This window comes from Rousettus aegyptiacus, unplaced genomic scaffold (assembly GCF_014176215.1).
Source record: "Rousettus aegyptiacus isolate mRouAeg1 unplaced genomic scaffold, mRouAeg1.p scaffold_m13_p_7, whole genome shotgun sequence".
Taxonomy (NCBI): Eukaryota; Metazoa; Chordata; class Mammalia; order Chiroptera; family Pteropodidae; genus Rousettus; species Rousettus aegyptiacus.
Window position 1 is genome coordinate 97,752,661 of NW_023416310.1, and position 21,418 is coordinate 97,774,078.

The 21,418-nt window shown below is 39.5% G+C and overlaps 1 protein-coding gene across 1 annotated transcript; it reads left to right on the forward strand.

The window, feature by feature from the left end:
• The first annotated feature begins 419 nt into the window (after window positions 1-419).
• On the forward strand, window positions 420-20,935 carry DNAJC18 (DnaJ heat shock protein family (Hsp40) member C18). The gene is made up of 8 exons (XM_016136870.2): window positions 420-561; window positions 2,221-2,407; window positions 8,842-8,987; window positions 11,265-11,450; window positions 12,201-12,310; window positions 13,217-13,326; window positions 15,188-15,360; window positions 20,212-20,935. Exons 1-8 carry the CDS (start codon window positions 522-524, stop codon window positions 20,334-20,336), a joined length of 1,077 nt encoding a protein of 358 aa, XP_015992356.1. The 5' UTR covers window positions 420-521; the 3' UTR covers window positions 20,337-20,935.
• The last annotated feature ends 483 nt before the right edge of the window (window positions 20,936-21,418 follow it).

The window sequence follows — 21,418 nt, forward strand, 5'->3', positions numbered from 1 at the left end:
TTTCGTGGCTGTTAATTTCCCAGGGTTTGGATCATCTCCAAAACCTGTCTCTGAATCTCTAACAGGCATTAGCATACATTTAAAAACGACACCCTGAGGAGAAAGAGTCATATTGTCAACCTCTAGACTATAGTATGCAAAGTCTTTCCAGGCAGGGTCTCATTGCGCTTCCTTGAATGTCTCCATTGTTAAGGTAGAGAGAAGCCACTCTCCCCACTCTACAGATTAGGAAAAGCGCGCCTCATAGCCGCCGCGGTTTCCTGCTGTGAGCCACTAGCCGCGCCGCAGTTAACTAGCAACAACGCACCTCCGCAAGGCTCGCTTCCGAAGGTCGAGCCCCTTACTCCCCGGCATCTCCGATGGGCCCCCTAGCGCGGAGCCTGCCGGGAGTTGTAGTTCAAATGTCCCGCAGCTCCCTAAACTTGGACTACAATAACCAGCATGCCCAGCGCTTCTTGCCCCCATCTCTTTCAGCCTCAGCCGCAGGAGAGGCTCGGCTGACCTGCTGACTAGGAACCGATATGGCAACAACTCTGGGCAGCGGGGAGCGCTGGACGCAAGGTACTAGGTCCTGGGCAGAGGGTGGGACTGAGCGGGGTTCGGGAGAGATCTGGGTTGGGGCTTTTGAAGGCCCTGGAGGACTGAGATGCTGGGCCCCAGGTGAAGGATGGAGCCTATAAGACGACGCTGAGCCTAAGTAGGGATCCGGATGAGGTGGGGAACCGAACCAGGGGCCGGGATCCAGAAACCAGGAGAGCTGGCTTAAGCAGAGGAACACTCCGAGAGCCCAGTGTCACCCTCGAAGACTTGTTGCCTCTGGCCCCCAGCCCCGCCCCGGCCGGTGCCCCGCCCAGGGCCCCGCGGCAGTCAGGCCCCGCCTGCGCCTGGGTGGCTCGAGGGTCTACAGGGTGGTGTGGTCTCCCGCAGCTTGCTTTCCTGGTCCTTATCCTCGCTGCCAAACCGGGCCGCCTGACCTTCTGTCTTGGTTTGGTCTTGTCCTTGCAGCCTGCATCAGGACCGATAGGCCGGCCTTTCCCATCCTACAGTCAGGCAGAGTATTGATCCAATACTTATTATGTACCCTGCATTATGCTGATCCTGCAGCAGGGATTGACAGACATGGGGCCCCTGAGATCACAGAACTCTCTGTTCACTGAGGGAATTTGACAGGTAAACAGCCAGTTACAACACAGGCTAAAGTCTTGGTCTAAACACAGCAAGGTCGTATGTTTTGGAAACACACAATGCACCCAACACAGCCTGGATGTTAGAGAATGCCTTATGGAGAAAGTGTTACCTTCGATTACATAAAGGATGCGTTGGAGTTAGGCTGACTCAGAGGAAGACTGTTGCAGGCCGAAGGAACAGCATGTGCAAAGGCACAGGGAAAAGAAAGCATTGCTGATCTGAAAGCAGTTTGGTGTTGCTTGAGTATAGACTCTAAAGGAGTATGTGGTAAGAGATGAGGCTAGAGAGGCAGGCTGGATCCATAAGAAATTTGGACAAGGAGCAGTGGATAGTCACTAAGGGATGTTAAGCAGAATAAAGATGTTTTTAAAGTTTTTTCCATATCCTCCAGATAGAGCATGAGTACTCTACCTTCTTTGACTGGATTACTATGTCCCTCTTTACATTTTGCAAGCATTATGATTAATTGAATCTTCTCCCTTTAAAGTATAACCTCTTTGTGGTCAGCAGTAGGTCTTATCCATATACTCCTTGATCTATCTAAGTGTCTTGTACATATTAGTTTATAACTATTAGTTTAAAAGAACTGAACTCACCTCTACTTTAAATCTTAGTGATGAGAGGCAATGCAACAAAAAATATTATTTGATGAGCAATGTCACTTCTGACCATGGACCACAGAGATCTAGGTTTCCTTGCACAGCACTAAAGACAAGGTATTGGGCAGATGCCTCTTGAGCCCCTTTTCTGGTTCTGAGTCAGAATTCTTTGCTGACTGACCACTGTAGGTATGGTGGACACTATTATGCTTCATGTTTCTAGCATTATAAGCTTTTTGTGGTTGCCTCCATATTTTTTCAAAGATGTTTGTTCAGTTTCATATGAATGCTTCAAAATCAGCATGATGTCAGCAGTCTGGCCCTTACACTCACTTGCTCATGTATACAAGCAGCCTCCTAGGTAGCTAAAGCAGGTAGCAAAGTTGATTTGCAGGTCAGACTGAGGCATAATGGAGGGGCTGTTGCTTTGCAGCTTACATTGATGCAATTAGAAGAAACAAATACCCAGAAGACAGACCTCCTGAAAATCATGACCCCTGTGGTTGCTGTAACTGCATGAAGACGCAAAAGGAAAAGAAGCCTGAGAATGAGTGGAACCAGACCCGGCAGGGTGAGGGGAGCACCACTTATACTGAGGAACAGCTACTTGGGGTACAAAGGTGAGTCTGTGGTGGGATTAATTGAGTGATTTTATGTAGAGTGCCTGGTGTGGACAATATGCTATATAAGTATTGATTAATGATGGTAATGATGATGGTGATGAATAGTTTCTTGGCCTCAGAGGCAAGACTAGGTGGTAGTGGAGTATTAAAGTATCATCTGAGGTATCTGCCCTGCTTCTGCTGTAAGAGAAGCAAGGAAATTCAACTGTATATAATAGACATCCGTACAACATTCCACCCAAAAACAGTAGAATACACATTCTTCTCAAGTATACGTGGAACATTCTCCAGGATAGACTATATGGTAGGCCATAAAACAAGCCTCAATAAATTTAAAAGGGTTAAAATTATACAGTGTATGTTCTCTGAAATTGAAAACAGAAAGAAATTTGTGAAATTCACAAATGTGAAAATCAAACAACATATTCCTAAATAACAAATAGGTCACAGAAAAAAATCACAAGGAAATTTAGATAATACTATGAAATGAATGAAAATGAAAACACAACATACTGATGCAGCTAAAGCAATACTTAGAAGGAAATTTATAGCTGTAAATGTTTATTTATTTTTTAAAAGATTCCAAATCAATAACCTAATCTTCTACCTTAACGAACTAGAAAAAGAAGAGCAAACTGAGTCCAAGCAGCAGAATTACAGAAATAATATAGAGTGGAAAAACAGAATATAGAAAAGCAAGTGAGAAAGTCAATAAAGCCATAAGCTAGTTTTCTTAAAATCCACAAATTGGCAAACCTTTACCTAGACTAACCAAGAAAAAAAAAGAGAATACTCAAATAACTAAAATCAGGAATGAAAATAGGGACGTCACCACCAATCTTACAAATATAAGAAATATTATAAGAGAATTCTATAAACAACTATATGCCAACAAATTAGATAACTTAGATGAAATGGGAAAATTCCTAGACAGATACAAACTACTGAAACTGATTCAAGAGGAAATAGAAAATCATATAGACCTACAACAAATAGAGATTGAATAAATAATCACAAAACTTTCTACAAAGAAAAGGCCAGGCCAGGCAGCTTCACTGGTGAATTCTCTTAAATGTTTGAAGAAGAATTAACTAATCATTTATAAACTATTACAAAAAAATAGAAGAGAATACTTTCCAACTCATTCTATGAGATCAGTATTACCCTGTAATTAAACCAGACAAAGACATCACAAGAATACTCAATTGTCGACCAAGATCTTTTATGGATGTAGTTCTAGCAATATATAAAAAGGATTATATACCTTCATCAAGTGGGATTTATCTCAGGAATACAAGGTTGTTTACCAAATGAAAATCAGTCAATGTAATCATATAAAGATAAAGGACAAAAGCCACAGGGTCATTGTAATAGGTACAGAAACATTTGACAAAATCCAACACACTTTCATGATAGTACTCAACAGAGGAGTAATGGAAGGGAACTTCCTCAACCTGATTAAGTCCATCTATAAAAAATTTATAGCTGATATCATAGTTAATGGTGAACAATTGAATGCTCTCCAAGATAGGAACAGGACAATAACAAGACAAGTGTGTTCACTCCAGCCACTTCTATTCATCATCGTACTAGAGGTTCAAACCAAGGCAGTGAGGCAAGAGAAAGAAATAGAAGCCATCCAGATTGGAAAGAGGAAGTAAAACTATTCACAGACGATATAATCTAGTGTAGGAAACCTTAAGGAATACACACACTATTAGAACTAATAAATGAGTTCATCACAGTTGCAAAATACAAGATCAGTGTACAAAAATAGAAAACATTTCATTTATAATACTATCAGAAAAAGAGGGAAATGCTTAGGAATAAATTTAACAAGAAAAGTGTAAGATTGTACATCGACAACTACAAAACTTCATTAAAAGAAATTAAAGATGATCTAATAAAGGGGAGGATAGCCTGTGCTCATGTATTGGAAGACTTAATATTGGTAATATGGTAATATTCCTCAAATTGATAAATAGTTTAAACATATTCTAATCATATTCACAGCTGCCCTTTTTGCAGAAATTGACAAGCTGATCCTAAAATTCATGTGGAATTGCAAGGTACCCAGAATAGCCAAAACAATCTTGAAAAAGAAGAATAAAGTTGGAAGGCTCACACTTCCCAATTTCAAAACTCACTCCAAAGCTATAGTAATGAAGACAGTGTGGACTAACATGAAGAGATATATAGATCAATGGAATAGAATTGAGAGTCTAGAAAGATTCTAAAAGCTAAAGAGCTAACACTCAAACTCTCAGAAGAAAACACAAATGTAAGTCTTTGTGACATTGGATTAGGCATTGATTTCTCGATAAGATACCCAAAGCACAAGCAACAAAAGAAAAAATAGGTATATTGCACTTCATCAAAATTTAAAACTTTTGTACTTCTAAAGATACCATCAAAAAAGTGAAAAACCAACTGACAGTACAGGAGAAAATATTTTTAAATTTTATATCCGATAAGGGATTTGTATCTAGAACATGTAAAAGTACTTAGAACCGAACAGTAAAAAGACAAATAACTTAATTGAAAAATGGACAAAGGATCTGAATAGGCATTCCTCCAAAGAAGATACACAAATGGTGAATAAGCGCATGAAAACTTGCTCAATATAATTAGTCATTATGGAAATGCAAATCAAAACCACAATGAGATACCATACCACTTCACACCCTCCCACTAGGATGGCTATAATCAAAAGCAGTACAATAACAAGTATTGATGAGGACATGGAGAAATTGAAACCCTTGTATATTGCTTGTAGGGATGTAAAATGGTGCGGGCAGTTTGGAAAATAGTATGGCAGTTCCTCAGGAGGTTAAACATAGCATATGACTTATCAATCCACGCCTAGGTGTATAGTAAGAGAAATAAAAACATTCACTGCCACAAAAACTTGTACATGAATGTTCATATAGCATTATTCATAAAAGCCCAGAGATAGAAACAACCCAGATGTTCATTAGCTGATGAAAATGGATAACAAAATGGGGAATATGCGTACTATGAATATTTTTCAGTAATAAGGAATGAAGCATTGATTGATACATGCTACAGTATGAATGAACCTTGAACATTATATGCCGAGTAAAAGAAGCTAGACACAAAAGTGTATAATTCCTTTCATATGAAAAGTCCAGAATAGACAAATTTGTAGAGACAGAAAGTAGACTAGTGGTTGCCAGGGACCAGGAAGTGTGCGTGTGGGGGGGTGGTTCTGGGAAGTAGGGGAATGAGAAATGACTGCTAATGAGTATGCGGTATCTTTTGGGGGTGATGAAAATGCCCTGGAATTAGATAGATAGTGGTGATGTGTGTACAACTCTGTGAAAGTACTAAAAAAACCACTGAATTGTATATTTTAAAAGAGCGAATTTGGTGATATGTGAGTTATAGCTCGATAAAGCTTTTATTAAACAAATTTATTTAAAAAAGAGAGGAAAAGGAGTTATCTACTGTGGAAGCAGGGATTGGACACCAGGCCAGGGATCCAAAGGAGCCCCAGGGTCAGCTCTTGGGGAAGTGCCCTAGCCAACATTCTAGACCCTGCATTAGAGTCCAGCCCGTGTCACTGACTTACTATGAACTTTTTGACAGAGCTCTGGGCCTCTGCCTGCCTAACTGAATTGTGTAGTAGCAAAAGACCGGAGACATTCTCAATACCTATCATTAGGGCATGTGTATACATCCATAAAATGTAATAATGTGTAGCTTTTTAAAAGAATAAGGTAGATGTATAATAATCGCCAATATTTATATAGGATCAGATGCTATCAAGCACTTTAATACTTTTTAAAAAAATTTTTTTAAATAAATTTATTTAAATTAGTTTCAAGTATGCAGCACATTGGTTAGGCATCTATATTGTTCATAAAACGATTCCCTCAATTGCTCCTTCCACTTAGCCATCATGTTAATGCTAACTGCATTCCCTGTGCCATGCTCCCCATCCTTGTGCCCAACTATCAACTACTAATTTGTACTTCTCCAATCCTTCACTTCATTCTCCCAGCCCCTCAACCCCACTCCCCAATGGCCATCACCAAATTGTCCACCGTATTTGTGAGTCTGGTTTTGATTAGTTTGTTTTTTGTTCCTTAGATTCCGCATATAAGTGAAATCATATTGTATTTCTCTCTCTCTGTCTGACATATTTCACTCAGCATAATAACCTCTAGGTCCATCCATGTCATTGCAAATGGTAGGATTTCATTTTTTTTAATGGTTGAGTAATATTCCATGAACCATATGAACCATGAATTTTTTATCTAATTGACTATCGATGGGCATTAGGTTGCTTCCATATCTTGGCTATTGCAAATTGTGCTGTCATGAATATTGGAGTGCATACATCTTTATGAATTATTGTTTTGATTTTCTTTGGATAAAAACCCAGAAGTGCAATTGCTAGGTCAAAAGTTATATCCATTTTTAATTTTTTTGAGAAACCTCCATATTGTTTTCCATAGCAGCTGTACCAATTTGCAATCCCACCAACAATGTGTGAGGGTTCCCTTTTCTCTACATCCTCGCCAACACTTGCTGTTTTTTGATTTATTGATGATAGCCATTCTGACAGGCGTGAGGTGATATCTCATTGTGGTTTTAATTTACGTTTCTTGATGATTAGCGACTTCGAGCATCTTTTCATGTGTCTGTTAGCCATCTGTATTTCCTCTTTGGAGAAGTATCTTTTCAGGTCTTCTGCCCATTTTTTAATTGGATTGTTTGTTTTTTTGTTCTTGAGTTGTATAAGTTCTATATAAATTTTGGATATTAACCCCTTATCAGATGTATCATTAGTTAATATCTTCTCCCAAACAGTCAGTTGTCTTTTTGTTTTGTTAATGGTTTCCTTTGCTGTACAAAAACTTTTTAGTTTAGCATAGTCCCATTTGTTTATTTTTTCTTTTGTTTCCCTTGCCTGAGGAGATATATCTGAAAAGAAATTCCTGTTAGTAATATCAGAGAGTTTACTGCCTATATTTTCTTCTAAAAGTTTTATGGTTTCAGGTCTTACATTTAACTGTTTAATCCATTTTGAGTCTATTCCTGTACACGGTGTAAAAAGATGGTCCAGCTTCTTTTTTTTGCATCTATCTGTCCAATTTTCCCAACACCATTTATTGAAGAGACTGTCTTTATTCCATTGTATATTCTTATCTTCTTTGTCATATATTAAGTGAGTGTATAAGCATGGATTTATTTTTGGGCTCTCTATGATGAATACTTCTTTTAATCATAACAAGAGCTCTATGAAATACAGTTATCTTATTAGCATATTTCAGAAGACAGCACTAAAGCATAGAGGTTAAGTACACAGCAAGATCAGATCCCAACTAAGGCATTTTGACTCCAGAGTTTATGTTGTAGTCTGGCAGTTCTCAAAGTGTGGTTTGGGAACCACAAGATCCTCCGGGGGGTCTGCAAGTTTAAAACTATTTTCAGAATAATAAAAGCACATTATTTGTCTTTTTTATTCTCATCCTCTCACAATTGTACAGTGGCGTTTTTGAGAGGCTACCTGATACATAATTAAATCATCATTTTGCTTTAAAATTTTTTGTTTTCAATTTTAGTATGGTAATTATTGATAGATATAACTTACATAAGCAAAAGCTCTTTTGGTGTCTTCAATAATTAAGAGTAGAAAAAAAAATCTGAGACCAAAAAGTTCAGAACTGCCACTCTAGTCTCAACTATTGTTCTATACTTCTCTATATGTTATGGATCAATCTCTAAGATAAATAGTTTTTTGTTTTTTTTTTAAAGCAAGATTTAGAAAGGTGATTATAATTACCTAAAAGCTGCCATTTAGTTAAGAGAAAAATAGAGAGATCTCTATACGTATACTCACTCTATACATAGGATTCATGGAAAACTAACAGTGGTTGGTTGTCCACAGGGAGACTAGGGCACAGGGAATGTGGAAGCAGCAAGATTTTTCACTGTCTATGGTTTAGTACTGTTGGATATTTTAAATAATATATACACATCTCCTTCCATGCGTACATATTAACTTTTAAAAACAAAGTTTAAAAAGACGGCCATAAGGAAAAAAGAGAGAGAGAAAAAAAAAATAGGGTGGTTAGGTGTTTCTTCTAGCTTTGGAGTCCTGTAGTTCAACTCTCAGGACCTTAGCTTGCACCTTGATGGTAAGGATTAGCATACTTGGTCTACCCACTTGCAAAGATGTAGAAAGAATAAAATATTAGATGTAAAAATACTTTGAAAGGCATTAAGATCTTGGTGGGAGGAGGACACTGCTAATGACTTTGAATATTTCATTAACGAGTTCACCAATTTTCTTTTAGGTTTGTTTTGGGGCTCAGAGATTGGGGGAAGGATTGATGTACTATTTGCAGTTAATTGTACAAAAGGGGCCTTTGTAGATATACATCTTTCTGATATGTTTTTAGGATCAAGAAATGTAGAAATTACTATGAAATTCTGGGAGTTTCTCGAAATGCCAGTGATGAAGAGCTTAAGAAAGCTTACCGAAAACTCGCCCTGAAATTTCACCCTGACAAGAACTGTGCACCTGGAGCAACAGACGCTTTCAAAGGTCTGATCTTGAACTCATACTTAATTCTACCCTCCTTGTGAGGTTTGGCCACAAAAGTGGTTTTTGACCTCTCCTGTGGTTGTTTTATAAGGCCTCAAGCAGGGTTTTTTCCCCTGCCATACCTCTTAGTGATTACAGCATAGCTCTCTCCTGTCTTCATTCACTCAATTTCTTTTGGAAAAAAATATTTGGTTTCTCTATAACACTTTTGGAACCATTCATCTTTTGATTCAACAAATGTTTATTGAAGATCTATATGCCAGGTGCCACGGTGGGTAAAACAGACATGATTCCTCTCGTGGAACTTACAGGCTGGTGGCCACTTGCAAGTACGGCCTAGACGCATCACCAGATTTCTTTGACTGCGGAACTCTTTTCGTGAAACCTCTGTGATTGACATGTTCATATGAAAAGTCTGTGTATAAAAAGCATACATACAGTTATAGATCAAACTTTTTTTCTATTAATTTCCATGATACTTTTAGAAAGATATTTTTAAAAAATATTTTGGGCCCAACACGTAAATTAAAATCTTACTTAAGAGCTTCATCTTCGGTGAAGTCAATGATTCAGGCAAGGATTATCAATGGATTCTAAAGCATTGGGTGATAGATTGTTGTTGAATAGGATATTCATATGATGTCAAAGTATTACCCTAAAGAATACTTATTGGTTACAAAGAGGAAATTTTCCTTTATAATGGAGATAGCTAGCTGTCACCACTTTGATCAAATGATCCAACTTATCATCCCCAAATACTGGAATAACCTAACATTATGTGGTACAGTACCTATGTGGTATTCTTGCCAAAATATTTGACCTTAATTTAATAACAAGGAAACAATCAAAATATGGGACATTCTACAAAGAACAGTGACCCACTCTTCAAAAGATTAATATGATGAAAAGCAAAAGAGATGGGGAGGGGAGATTGTTCTAGATAAAAAGAAACTAAAAAGACATAAAACTAAAGGCAATACATGAACATAGCATGGATTCACTAGGTGATAATGAATTGATACTAATTTTTTAGCTGTAATAATGGTATTGCGATCATGTAGAAGAATGTCTTTTTAGGAGAAATATGCTGAAATAGCTGTGGCCAAGTTTCAAATGGTTCAGCAAAAGAAATGTATACATATTATATATATATGTTTAGATGTATGCATAGAGAGTTGAGGGAAGCAATGTGGTAAAATGTTAACAACTGATGAATCATGTAAAGGGTATGCATGTGTTTATTGTATCATTTTTTCAGTTTGTCTATAGATTTGAAATTTTTCAAAATAAAAAGTAAAAAATAATAGATCTGAGAAATTTAAAAAGTCAACATGTATCTCAGAGGACAGTCTACCTTTGTTGACATGCCATTGTGAATTTAATTCTCCCCATAGTTTCTACAAGGAAACAAATAACCCACATTTTCTTTATACCTTCCTGTAAGCTATCTCACAGACTAATGCCATTTTTTGTTGTTGTTGACAAATCTGCCAGATTCCAAGGGATGTGAATATTTAAGCAACTTTCTTTAGTTTTTTTTTTTTTTCTGCTTAGCTGTTTTATTGCTATAAACATTTAATACAATTCCATGGTAGAAGAATCATAAAGAAATACTCTTTCTCACTGTGTTTCTGAGAGTGTTGGCTGAATCAGAGTTAGTGAGTAGGAATGTCTTAAAACTTCTTTTTTTTTGAGGTTTCTTTGATTGCAGGTACAGATTATATATTTCAATGAAATTGGACAAATAGGGAGGGGAGATGATAGTAAGCATATGTAATCTATTCCGTTTTTGATCTTTCATTGAGACAATGGAGATACATTTCTTAATTTCTAAAGACCATTTTCTAAAGGAAGCTGAAATAAGGTTGTGATGAGGACTTTGCTTTTACTTAAGCAATAATTTTGCTGATTATTTTATTCGAGTGATTGTTTCTAGATTTCAAGTTAGAATACCACTATTTATGTATGAACTGTTTCTAACCATAAACTATTGCTCTCAAGTGAAATAAGGACATATTTTTGATGAATAATAGTTCTTAGTTCATCTTGAGTCCAGTGTTGTTTCTGGTTTTACAAACTAGGTCATGGAACATTTCAAAGGCAAGCACTTTGTTGAACTTTCTAGCCCCAAGTACCTCCCTTGTGCCTCTGTGAAGTTATCCAGCACCAATCAAGACTGGGCTCTTCATTGCTGCTAATGTGATCACTGTGAGCTACAGCAAGGATTGTGTACTCAGTTGCTTTTTGATTTCAATTGCTTTTTGGTTTCGATTGCAGCAATAGGAAATGCCTTTGCAGTCCTGAGCAATCCTGACAAGAGACTCCGCTATGATGAATATGGAGATGAACAGGTGACTTTCACTGCCCCTCGAGCCAGACCTTATAATTATTACAAGGACTTTGAAGCTGACATCACTCCAGAAGAGCTATTCAATGTCTTCTTTGGAGGACATTTTCCTACAGGTTAGTATCCCAATATTATCATTTAAATAAATACACCCACACCCACACGTATGTATGTATGTATCAGCAAGCTCCTATTTGAGGATCTTAATAAAGAGACATGGTATGATGGAAGCAGCAAGAATTTGGAACCAGGTGAACTGGGATTTGAGGCAAGTCTCCAGCCTCCAACTGTTCATGATTTTGACCCAATCACTTAGTCTACCTTACCTTGTTTCCTACCTTGAAATATGGGCTTATAATACCTACCTCACAGGGCTGCTGTGAGAATGTTATTTTTAAATTCTTCATAAATAAGTAGAAAGATGCCTATTGTCATTATTGCAAAATAGCAACTGTATATACAGAGATAAGTTAGAAAAGAACCCCCAGAGAGTTGGAAGTTGGGATAATTAAATGCCCAGGAAGTGAGTTGAATTTTATGGGTTGCGGTAAGGATACTAGTGATACATCTGATATTGGGCAAGGAAGCAAACATGAGCATATTAGGCAGTACTCATGGCTCCCAAATGCTCTTTCTTTACTAGCCTTTTGGAGTTCTCTCACTTACTGATTACAAAAGACTATTTTAAATAAAAGTAAGAGAGCTAAGCACATTCCATTTCTAGCTGGTTCACTTGGCTTACCTACTGTTTTATTTTTCTTCTGGGTAAAATGGGACAATATTCTCCCCTCAGAGAATGACCTGGGAATAGGCAAGGAAGGAATGTTTGCCATATCCTCTACTAAGGGTCTTTCTTTCTTTTCCAGGAAATATTCATATGTTTTCAAATGTGACCGATGATACCCACTATTACCGCCGGCGGCACCGACATGAGAGGATGCAGACACAGAAGGAGGAGGAAGAAGATAAACCTCAGGTACCAAGGCAGGACAGGAGAATTGCTGCTCACAAACACTTGTGCTGAGCTGGCCTTTATGGTGTATGATCAGATATGTCACTAAAATGTGCTTTAGGAAAGCAGAGGCAATGGTAAGAAGAGCTGGATAACAGGCCTAAATAGGCCAGAATGGTACCCCCCTTCCCCATCCACTCTTTGGTGGTTATCTTAGGAACTCAGGAACCCCCTTCAAATATTTAGAACTAAAGGGAGTTAAGGTAAGGGATGGGGAGTTCTCATGAAGCTCAAGGGCAGGAAGTACAGCTGAACCTCATGACAGATGGGAATTAGGAACTGGGGTGCTGTTAGGCACGCACACAGCTGTGCTCTCTGTGGCAAGCTGGGGCCAGATTGTCCAGTTTTCCCACCTCTCTGCAGCCTGGCTTATTCTACTTCCCCTTAAAAATGGCCAGTCCATAGTGCCTAAGGTATGTGTTCTTTCTTCAAGTGACTGCCTAGCCATGAACAGTGATAAACCTGAATTCCAGATTCCTAGAAGAATGTGATTATCCCTGCTAGGGTTAGATGTCCCCCAGTCTCTTCACTGGCCAAAGCAACAACATAGCATAATGCTAATGTGGTCCCATGAGAGTCACAGCCTGGGCAGATTCACCCAAAGGTGTCCACTTCATTGGTTTTAGAAAAGGAGGCTGCAGGAGAATTATTAGGTATCAATCCAGGTTGTGGGCGGGTCTCCTTCAGCTTTCTCAGCAGAGACAACAGAGTTGTTTGATATTTCTCAGTGGAAAATACAGCCTTCCCAGAAGAGGCTTGGGCTTTGTGCAATGTGTTGATAATCTGTAGTTTCTTTGGGAAAATAATCTTATTTTCTATAAGCTTTATATTGATGAATAAAACTTACACCAAATATTTTTTCCTTTTCAGACTACATATTCTGCATTTATCCAGTTACTTCCAGTTCTCGTGATTGTAATTATATCTGTCATTACTCAACTGCTAGCTGCTAATCCTCCATACAGTCTATTCTACAAATCGTAAGTCAGATATTTATAAATCTAAACAATCTGAAAGACTTAAAGGTTTTGTCTGTACATGATTAACATTTCATTTCACCTTTTGTTTTAGAAAAACTAATTTTTGTATTTAAAGGAACAGCTGGATAGTAACATTGCAGAGACTCAAAAATACCAAGGGCAGTTTCCTGTGTGCTCAGAACATGGATTGTTTTGTTCTCAGCGACATCATCTGGTCAGTTGCAGAGCAGCAACTGGTTTCTGTTCAAATTAAATCCTTATCACACCATGCTGGAGTTAGAAAGGACCTTATTGAGTTTGTGAGAGGATTGCTGGACTCCTGTGGGTCTGGGAACATAGTAACTGAGATCCAGTTATTCTTTTCAATTTAATAAATTGCAAGAATAGGACATTTATTCACGATAAGGCTACATAGACAAACCATAGTATCACATTTCTTTGCTTTTGATGAAAATATAGAAATTCATTGTTATGTTTGTATTACAGAAAGATTATAAGTTCTGATAGGAATATTTTTATTTCTTCAATTAATTATTTCAGTTAATTCAGTTCTCAAAGTTTGATCCCCAGACCAGCATCATCAGCATCAACTGGCGACATGTTAGACATACAAACTCTTAGGCCTCTATGTCTGTTGAATCAGAAACTCTGAGGATGAGAACCAGCAATCTGAGTTTTAACAAGCCTTCTAGATTATTCTGATCCATACTAAAGTTTAAGAATAGCGTTTTTAAATTAATAATGAGAAGCCATTACTCATTATAGTTTAGTTGATAAAAACCTCATAAACTGTGGAGTATGTGGGGCAATGCAAAACAGGGAAAGTCTTTGTTGTTGATCACTGTAGACTAAAGACTATCATTCTAGGTCAATATCTTCATTTTACAAAGAGGAAGTCTGAGACTCAGAGAGAGGTTATTGCTAACAGTTCACATTGGCTTGATTCTCTCTATTTCCTGACTTTACAAGTATTCCATCTGCTGCTGTGACCTCCTTCCTTGTCAGGCCAGTAGGGCAGTCAGGAACCTGCTAACAAATTCCCAGAGGAAGGTGGGAGCAGTCATGGCCTGAGCTCTTAGATGCGCAGCAAGATCCTTAAGTAGAGAGATCAAAGGAAAATGCTGGGAAGAGGTCAAGTGTAACTCATTTGAGATGGAATTTGTCCAGTTAGAATAAATCAGCTTTCATTTTGTACATTGCTGTCACATTGTTTTAACTTGCATTTGGGCTCCCTTCTATACTTCCATATGGTTAGAATTTAGTTAACTCAGACTTGTCAATATTTCTGAGCACCAGATACCATTGGATATCTTAGACCCACAGAGAGTTAGCCCAGAAGCATCACAAATCTTTTGTCTGAGTTTTTTGTAGTTCTTACTTAGTAGCTATGTGCGAAGTACTTTTTATGTGTCCTGAAGATTGATGCTAGGCTTGTGTAAACAATCTGGTTATTTGAAAATAATTTAGTGTAACAATCAGTTCATTCAGCCAGCATTTACCAATAGCCTACTCCACATCAGGTACCATGTTAAGTCCTACACAATATACAAGTTTTTTTTTTAAACATTAGAATTCTACTTTTAGCATAGAAAGCAGTTTAGGAGAGGTGAATCCTTCAAGACAATAAAGTAACTATGCTGAGGCGGAATCCACAGTATGAACATGCTCACAGAATAGCAATAATGACATTATACTTATTGCTTTGCCAGAAAAATAATAAATGTTAGGTGCATTAGAAAATGATATCTTCATCTGCCCTGTGAAGAGAGGTGATTGTGATCATGATATTCCTGAGGCCAGTGCTAAGAGTGATATTACCAAATTTAACAAGCTTACCTGAGCCTCTCTCTCTTTGTTTCAGGACCTTGGGCTACACCATTTCCAGAGAAACCCAGAACTTGCAGGTGCCTTACTTTGTGGATAAAAACTTTGACAAGGCCTACAGGGGAGCATCTCTGCATGATCTGGAGAAGACAATAGAGAAGGATTACATTGATTACATACAGACAAGTTGTTGGAAGGAGAAACAACAAAGTAAGACGCTTTAGCTGGTGGCCATGCTTCCAACCTGAAGCATCCCCAGCTTCCTGATCCCTCATCTCTTCTTGTTTGAGTTGCACATGTTTATATAAACAGAGACAGGACAGAGGCCCATTGAGAATACTACAGAAAAAAGAAGTGAAGTGTATTGAAGGGACAGATGTGGCCATAACTTGGAAATCTTAGGAACTTAGGCAGGCAGCACTAGTTGCCTACCTGTCTTGTCTCTGAGTCTCTACCTCTCGCTGCCCATCTGCCCTACTCTCCTCTCTCTGTCAATTGCCTTCCTTTGCTCCTTCAGCCTCCCTTCCTTCATAACCTTGTTTTGCCATTGTTTATTTTGGTTGCTACCTTCCCAGTTGCTCTTCCAAATTCCCCAACCTCACCAGTCATTGGCCAATTTCTACATAACAAGCTTCCTCTGTAAGTTCTCATTGCCCACTGGCTTGGTCCAATTTCCCAATTTCACATTTCCCTAGAAGGAAATCTGATTGATTCATCCCTACTTTTTGAGCCAGACTAAAGGTGGTAGGTTGTTGGGATCGAGTTCCATGCCCCCTCCCTTCCTATCCAGTCGGTTGTGGCCACAGAACAAAAGTGACCCTCCCTAAGTCTGCCCCGTTAGTATGGGTGGGTGTGAGCAGGCCTCCTACTCTGTTTCTCCCTCTGGAGACAGCGGGGGTAACAGTGTCTACCACTTGGCTTATAGTTCCAGCGGGTGTTAATGGGGAGTGCTGGTAGCCAGGGTAGCCCTGTCTCTCAGCCAACAGAGTCACCTTTCACCCCGCTTGAATTCCACATAAACACTCATGCACACACACACACTGTTAGTAACTATCTTATAAAACTTGGCTTTGGTTAATTTTTAAAAAGTAAACCCTAACTCATTTTTTAAAAGGTTATTACTGGCTATTATTAAACATCTAAAAGTGTCTGATAAAATTAGGCCTTCAGTCAGTGCTGCTAAGCCCTTGCTGGCCCATCACATATCCCGCCCCACCCCCAGGTTAATCTCTCTTTCCTCTGTGTTCGCAAAGCAGTTTGTTTACCCTGCTAACACAGTACTGCTCTCACCATATTAGTGTTCTGTGGGTACACATCTGTCTCGGTGCTGGACTGTGGACTCTCTGAGGACAAGAACCATGTCTTAGTAAGTTTGTGTCCCAGGCATCTGGCACAGTCCTTGCTTCAGAACATGTGCTCAACAAATATCTTTTGAAGAAAGGATTCTCAGGACTGGAAAACAGTAAGAATGCTGAATATTAGCAATCACAAAGCAGGGTTAGTCCCTGGCCCTTAGGGACCTTGTCTGCCCTCTACTTCTATAGGGCAAAGCTGAACTCTCAGGTGCATTGGGAACATGGTGGGCAATGACTCTGGAATAAAAGGGGATTTAAGCAGAAGGAGGAAGTTGCTTTTTTACTGAAAAATCTGAAGGGTCAGGAAGTACCCTACCTCATGTTAAACTGGGTTTTACAAGTTTTCAAAAATTGGGGAAGAATTAGGAGCAAGATAAAGACCTTAGACTAAAAGGCAGTATACTCATGGACTCAAATCAGGTAAAGGCCACAGTATGTGTCCTAAAAGTCCTTCATTGTTTTGGGCCCTGGGAAGGTTTTGAATTTGTTGGTTTCTACAAGAACTGGTTGAAAATCTTCATTTCACAGTTTTCAGACACATACCCAGCCACACACACACAAACCTCAGATGGAACTATGCAAAGAGCTCATAGTAAGGATTGCAACTAAGGTGGCTTCTAGGCTTTTGTCCCACCTCCATGAGGCCTAGTTTCAAGGTTTGGGCATTCTCTAGGTATAAATAAAAATCCAGTGAATAAATATGATGCATGTACCCACAAGTTCCAAATTGGGGTTTATCAGCACACACCCTTCAAAAATCTATCTCTGCCATTTAAGGATGGTGGCTGTCCAGAGCCTCCACACAACCCAAGTGCCATTTGAGAACAAGCAGCATCTGCCCTCCGGATCCAGCAGCAAGTACAGCCAACAAGGTTAAATTTAGCACTTTGAGGTTGTAAAAATAAACCCACTGGAGAACAAAGTTCACTCTTGGCAAAATACCGAATGGAAACTGTTTTTAGCAAAGATAGCCATTGTCTTTTAAAATCTTTTGTTCATTTCTTTTCTCTGCTCCTTAGGATACTTAATCCAAATGAATTTCTATGAGTAATCCCTTACTCTGAACACTAATTGCCCTGTTTTCATTCACAGCTGCATCTAAATAATAAACCCTGTGCCAGGGGAAATGGCCATGCCACTCGGCTGGAATGGATAAAAGTAATAGGCAGGAACTGCTTCCTGGCCTGCCTGAACTGAGCTGAGCTCTCACCCTGCCTGGCAAAGGGGCACTTCTTTCCATGGCCCGGAACAGGGTAGCTGTTGGGCAGCAGAGTGGGTAGAAGCTTAGGCTCTGAAGTAGGGATAAATGAACTTCCCAGAGAAGCTGTATGGATTATAGAAGATGATATGAGTATAACACTTAGCCTGGTGTCTGGCACAGAGTAAGGCCCAGTTCCTGGTGGAGTCCAGGCCTTGCTGGATTGGATGCACACTGTCTCATGGGGCTGGGCTGGATCATAAGGACAGCTGGGATCTGTAAGGGTCTTACAAATGTCAAGACTCCAATCTAGGATTTTGTTCGGAGTGTTCTTGGGAGAAGCTCCGGGACTTGCTTCTCTTGGCAATTTGCCTGAGTCAGTTTACTGTGAAGGCTCAGTGCTCTGTCCGTCCATTACACTGGAATTCAAGGTAAGGGAAACATTTTGCAGAGAAGAAAAGATGTTTTCTGGATCCTGCCCCACCCCCCTGAAGGATTTTTTTTTTCTCTTAGAAGTTACTGAGTATTAACAGAACTTATCAAAACTAATATTTTCATTGAGTTGACCTTTGCTTCATTGAAGGGCAAAAGGATTCACTGGCAGTTGGGAGAGTAGTTTCTCTAAGCATGGTAGTGGGAGTGTGGGACATGGTTTCTTGAAACACTGACCTTGTGCAAGGTCATTGCTCTGGAGCAGGAGTCTCAATCTCGAGCATTGAAACCTGGTTTTGTGAACTTTATGAAAAGCAATGTGACATTTTAAGAAAATCATTCATATATGTGCAGTTATCTTTTATTAGCTTGTTACAGTGTTCTTCAATGTAGAAAATAGTAAGAATTACTAGCCTTAATGTTATCTGGAATGAAATTTCAGGCAATGAGGCATTTAGATAAGCTTGGTATGCAGAAAACTTAAGGAAATCAAAAATATAAAAGAATGAGAAGGAAGAAAAGACAACCTAAGGAAATCATTTCAAGGAAAAGCAAAGCCACAGAATCTGTTCCAATGTGATTCTAGAGGACCAAAGGGATAGACTGATTTTATAGAGGTCTCCCAGCCAGCTTCCCCACATGACAAAGGAATCAGAGAGACATGGAGTTAGAGCAATGCTCTGGGCAGAATGCAGGAGTAGAGTGCTTTCATTTGGGTGTGGCATATGATCCTCCATGAAGCTCCATTACCTGCAAGGATGACAGTGCCAAGGCAAGCTCTGGCTAGCAGGCACTGTGGGCACCCTTGCCAAGGGAAGACAGCATGTTGTTCTAGAGCCTAGGAGACTTGCTGCATGCCAAGCAACTGCTGGGCCAAAAACCAGACTCTGAGCCCCCATTGTAGAGGGAGGGCTTTCATGCATACCTACCCCACACTCTGGAGTCCTGTGCTTAATCTGCCCTTTGGGCCTGGTGTAAATAGAATCATTGTGAGCAGAAATGCCAGCCAGTGTTTTGTGTTGATAGAAACTTATTCAGAAACCAATGCCCATTGTTCCTGTTGTCTAAGTATTAATTCCTATTTCCAGGCAGTTCGATGATTAATCAGACAGGTGCCCCTCAATCCACCAAGAAAAACAAAATCTGTCAGCAAGATGATTAAGAATGGATAGACATATTTCCAAATGGTTAAAATTGCATCACAAGTATGGTCCTTTAAACATTGAGTTGCTGCCTGCTGTCGGAAGCTTTCAGAATCCACACGGCACTTCCAAGCATGCTATCGTGTTAATACACAACACAGCTCTGGAGGTGTTTTTCAGGCCTTCCCTCCTAAGACTGTCTCTGAAACTCTACAAAAGAATAAAAAGCAGAAGCAGACAATCATCACTGAGTCAGGAAAGACAGCAGAGATTATATTCTGGTTAAAAATAGAATGACCTTCTCCATCATGAAAACTAAATTCATTTAGTCAAGGAAACAGAGGTCACCTGATCCAGATGACTTCACTTTTAAAAGAGCCCAGCTGCCTATGGCCTTTGAGTTAGGGAATGAAGAAAGCCACCGACAGCCTGGCCTTCTGTAGAAGGCATACCCACCGGAAGTAGGCTCTTTGTCAGTTAGCATGTATGAGTTATGATCTAGGAACGCAGGGGAAAGAATGAAGCAGCTGTCTTTGTTTCAGATGACAGGAGCAGGCGATTGGACACCGTTCTCTCCCAACTGCCATCTGAATACCATTCGTAGGAAGACCGCGAAACAGTCTCCTCTTACTGCACATGTGCAGGTTTCCTAAGTCTGGTGCCAAATGTTCTATTGATAAGAACTAAGTCTGGTGCTTTTATAATAGAGCACAGATATTGCAGGACTCCAGGACTACAGGTGTCCTTTAATCCCTTAGCACCTGGTGTAGTATAGCTATCTGATACATTTCTCTTGACTAAATGAGTGTTTCTTAAATGTAATTGAAAGAGAAAGCATTAAATAAAGTAAAATAAGCTTTGATTCCAGAAATATTGAAATGAAACAAAGGAGCTCGATTCTCTTGATGAATTGGTTACCTCTTTTATCTTTCAGAGTCGGAGTTGACAAATTTGGCAGGATTATACAGAGATGAACGATTGAAACAGAAAGCAGAGTCACTGAAACTTGAAAACTGTGAAAAACTTTCCAAACTTATTGGCCTACGCAGAGGTGGCTGAGAGGATGATAGTCCTACACAGGGTTGGGGTTTTGCTACTTGTTACTTATTTATGTTCCTAATTCCATTTTATAATACAAAATTAGGAAATGAACATTTTACAATTTGCTAACTTTGTTTGGTGGGCAAAGTTGAAGGCGCTTGAGCATGGAACCAGACTTGTCATCATAGAATCCTTCCTGGGGATTAGCTCCAGGGGCCGGGAATAGTCCGTCTAAGTTGAATTAAAGGCAAAGCGCTGGATTCAACCCCCCAGCTCTACACCCGCCCTGCCTCTAGGAATGTAATTCAGGGCATCCCAGAGCAGATCCATGCATTCTTCTTTCTTCCCTTCTTCACTTAAGTCTCAGTACCCAGTCATTCCTAGACATAGCCAAAGCAGCTTAATATTTATTGCTTACAGTGTACACCAAGAATTGCACCTCTTCCTTCCTAAGAGTCATCATCTCCTCCAGGATTTGGCCTTTGGAACATGCTCCTACTCATATTTCCATTTTCTGAGGGGAATCTGGAGAAATGTAAACTATTGAAGTCAATAGTTTCCTATTTGCCTAATCTCTCTATTCAGAGTTATTAGCATTAATAAACTGCCTGATTTGAGTTTCTTTTACTTCTTTAACCCTCTCTTTTGCAGAGGGCCCAGAAATCAAAAGATATTGAGTGAAGCAGTACAATGGACAATGTAGAAGCAGGAGGGAGGGACCAGGGTTGAAGGTAAAATGCAGCACTTAGGCTCAGTGCAAGTTTACCAGTCTGTCATAGAACCCAGAGAATGTTATTTTTGTCATTTCCCCTTGCAGCCTCACAAATAAGCCGAGTCCCTACATCCCACAGAGGTACAGTGGTCAGACCTGAGAGGAGGTACCACCAGCCAAACAGGCTATTGGTCAAGCTTAGAGATAAGGAGGAAAGACCCTCTTGCTGTGGTTGTGGTGTTGGGGGGTCTGGTGTCGGCCCCAGTAGTCACTTTGTCTAACCCAGTACCCTGTAGTTTGTCATATGAGATACTTTTTCATATAGTCAACATTTATCGAGTACCTAGCATGAAGCAGGGGCTCTCACATATATTTTCTTACTTTAGCC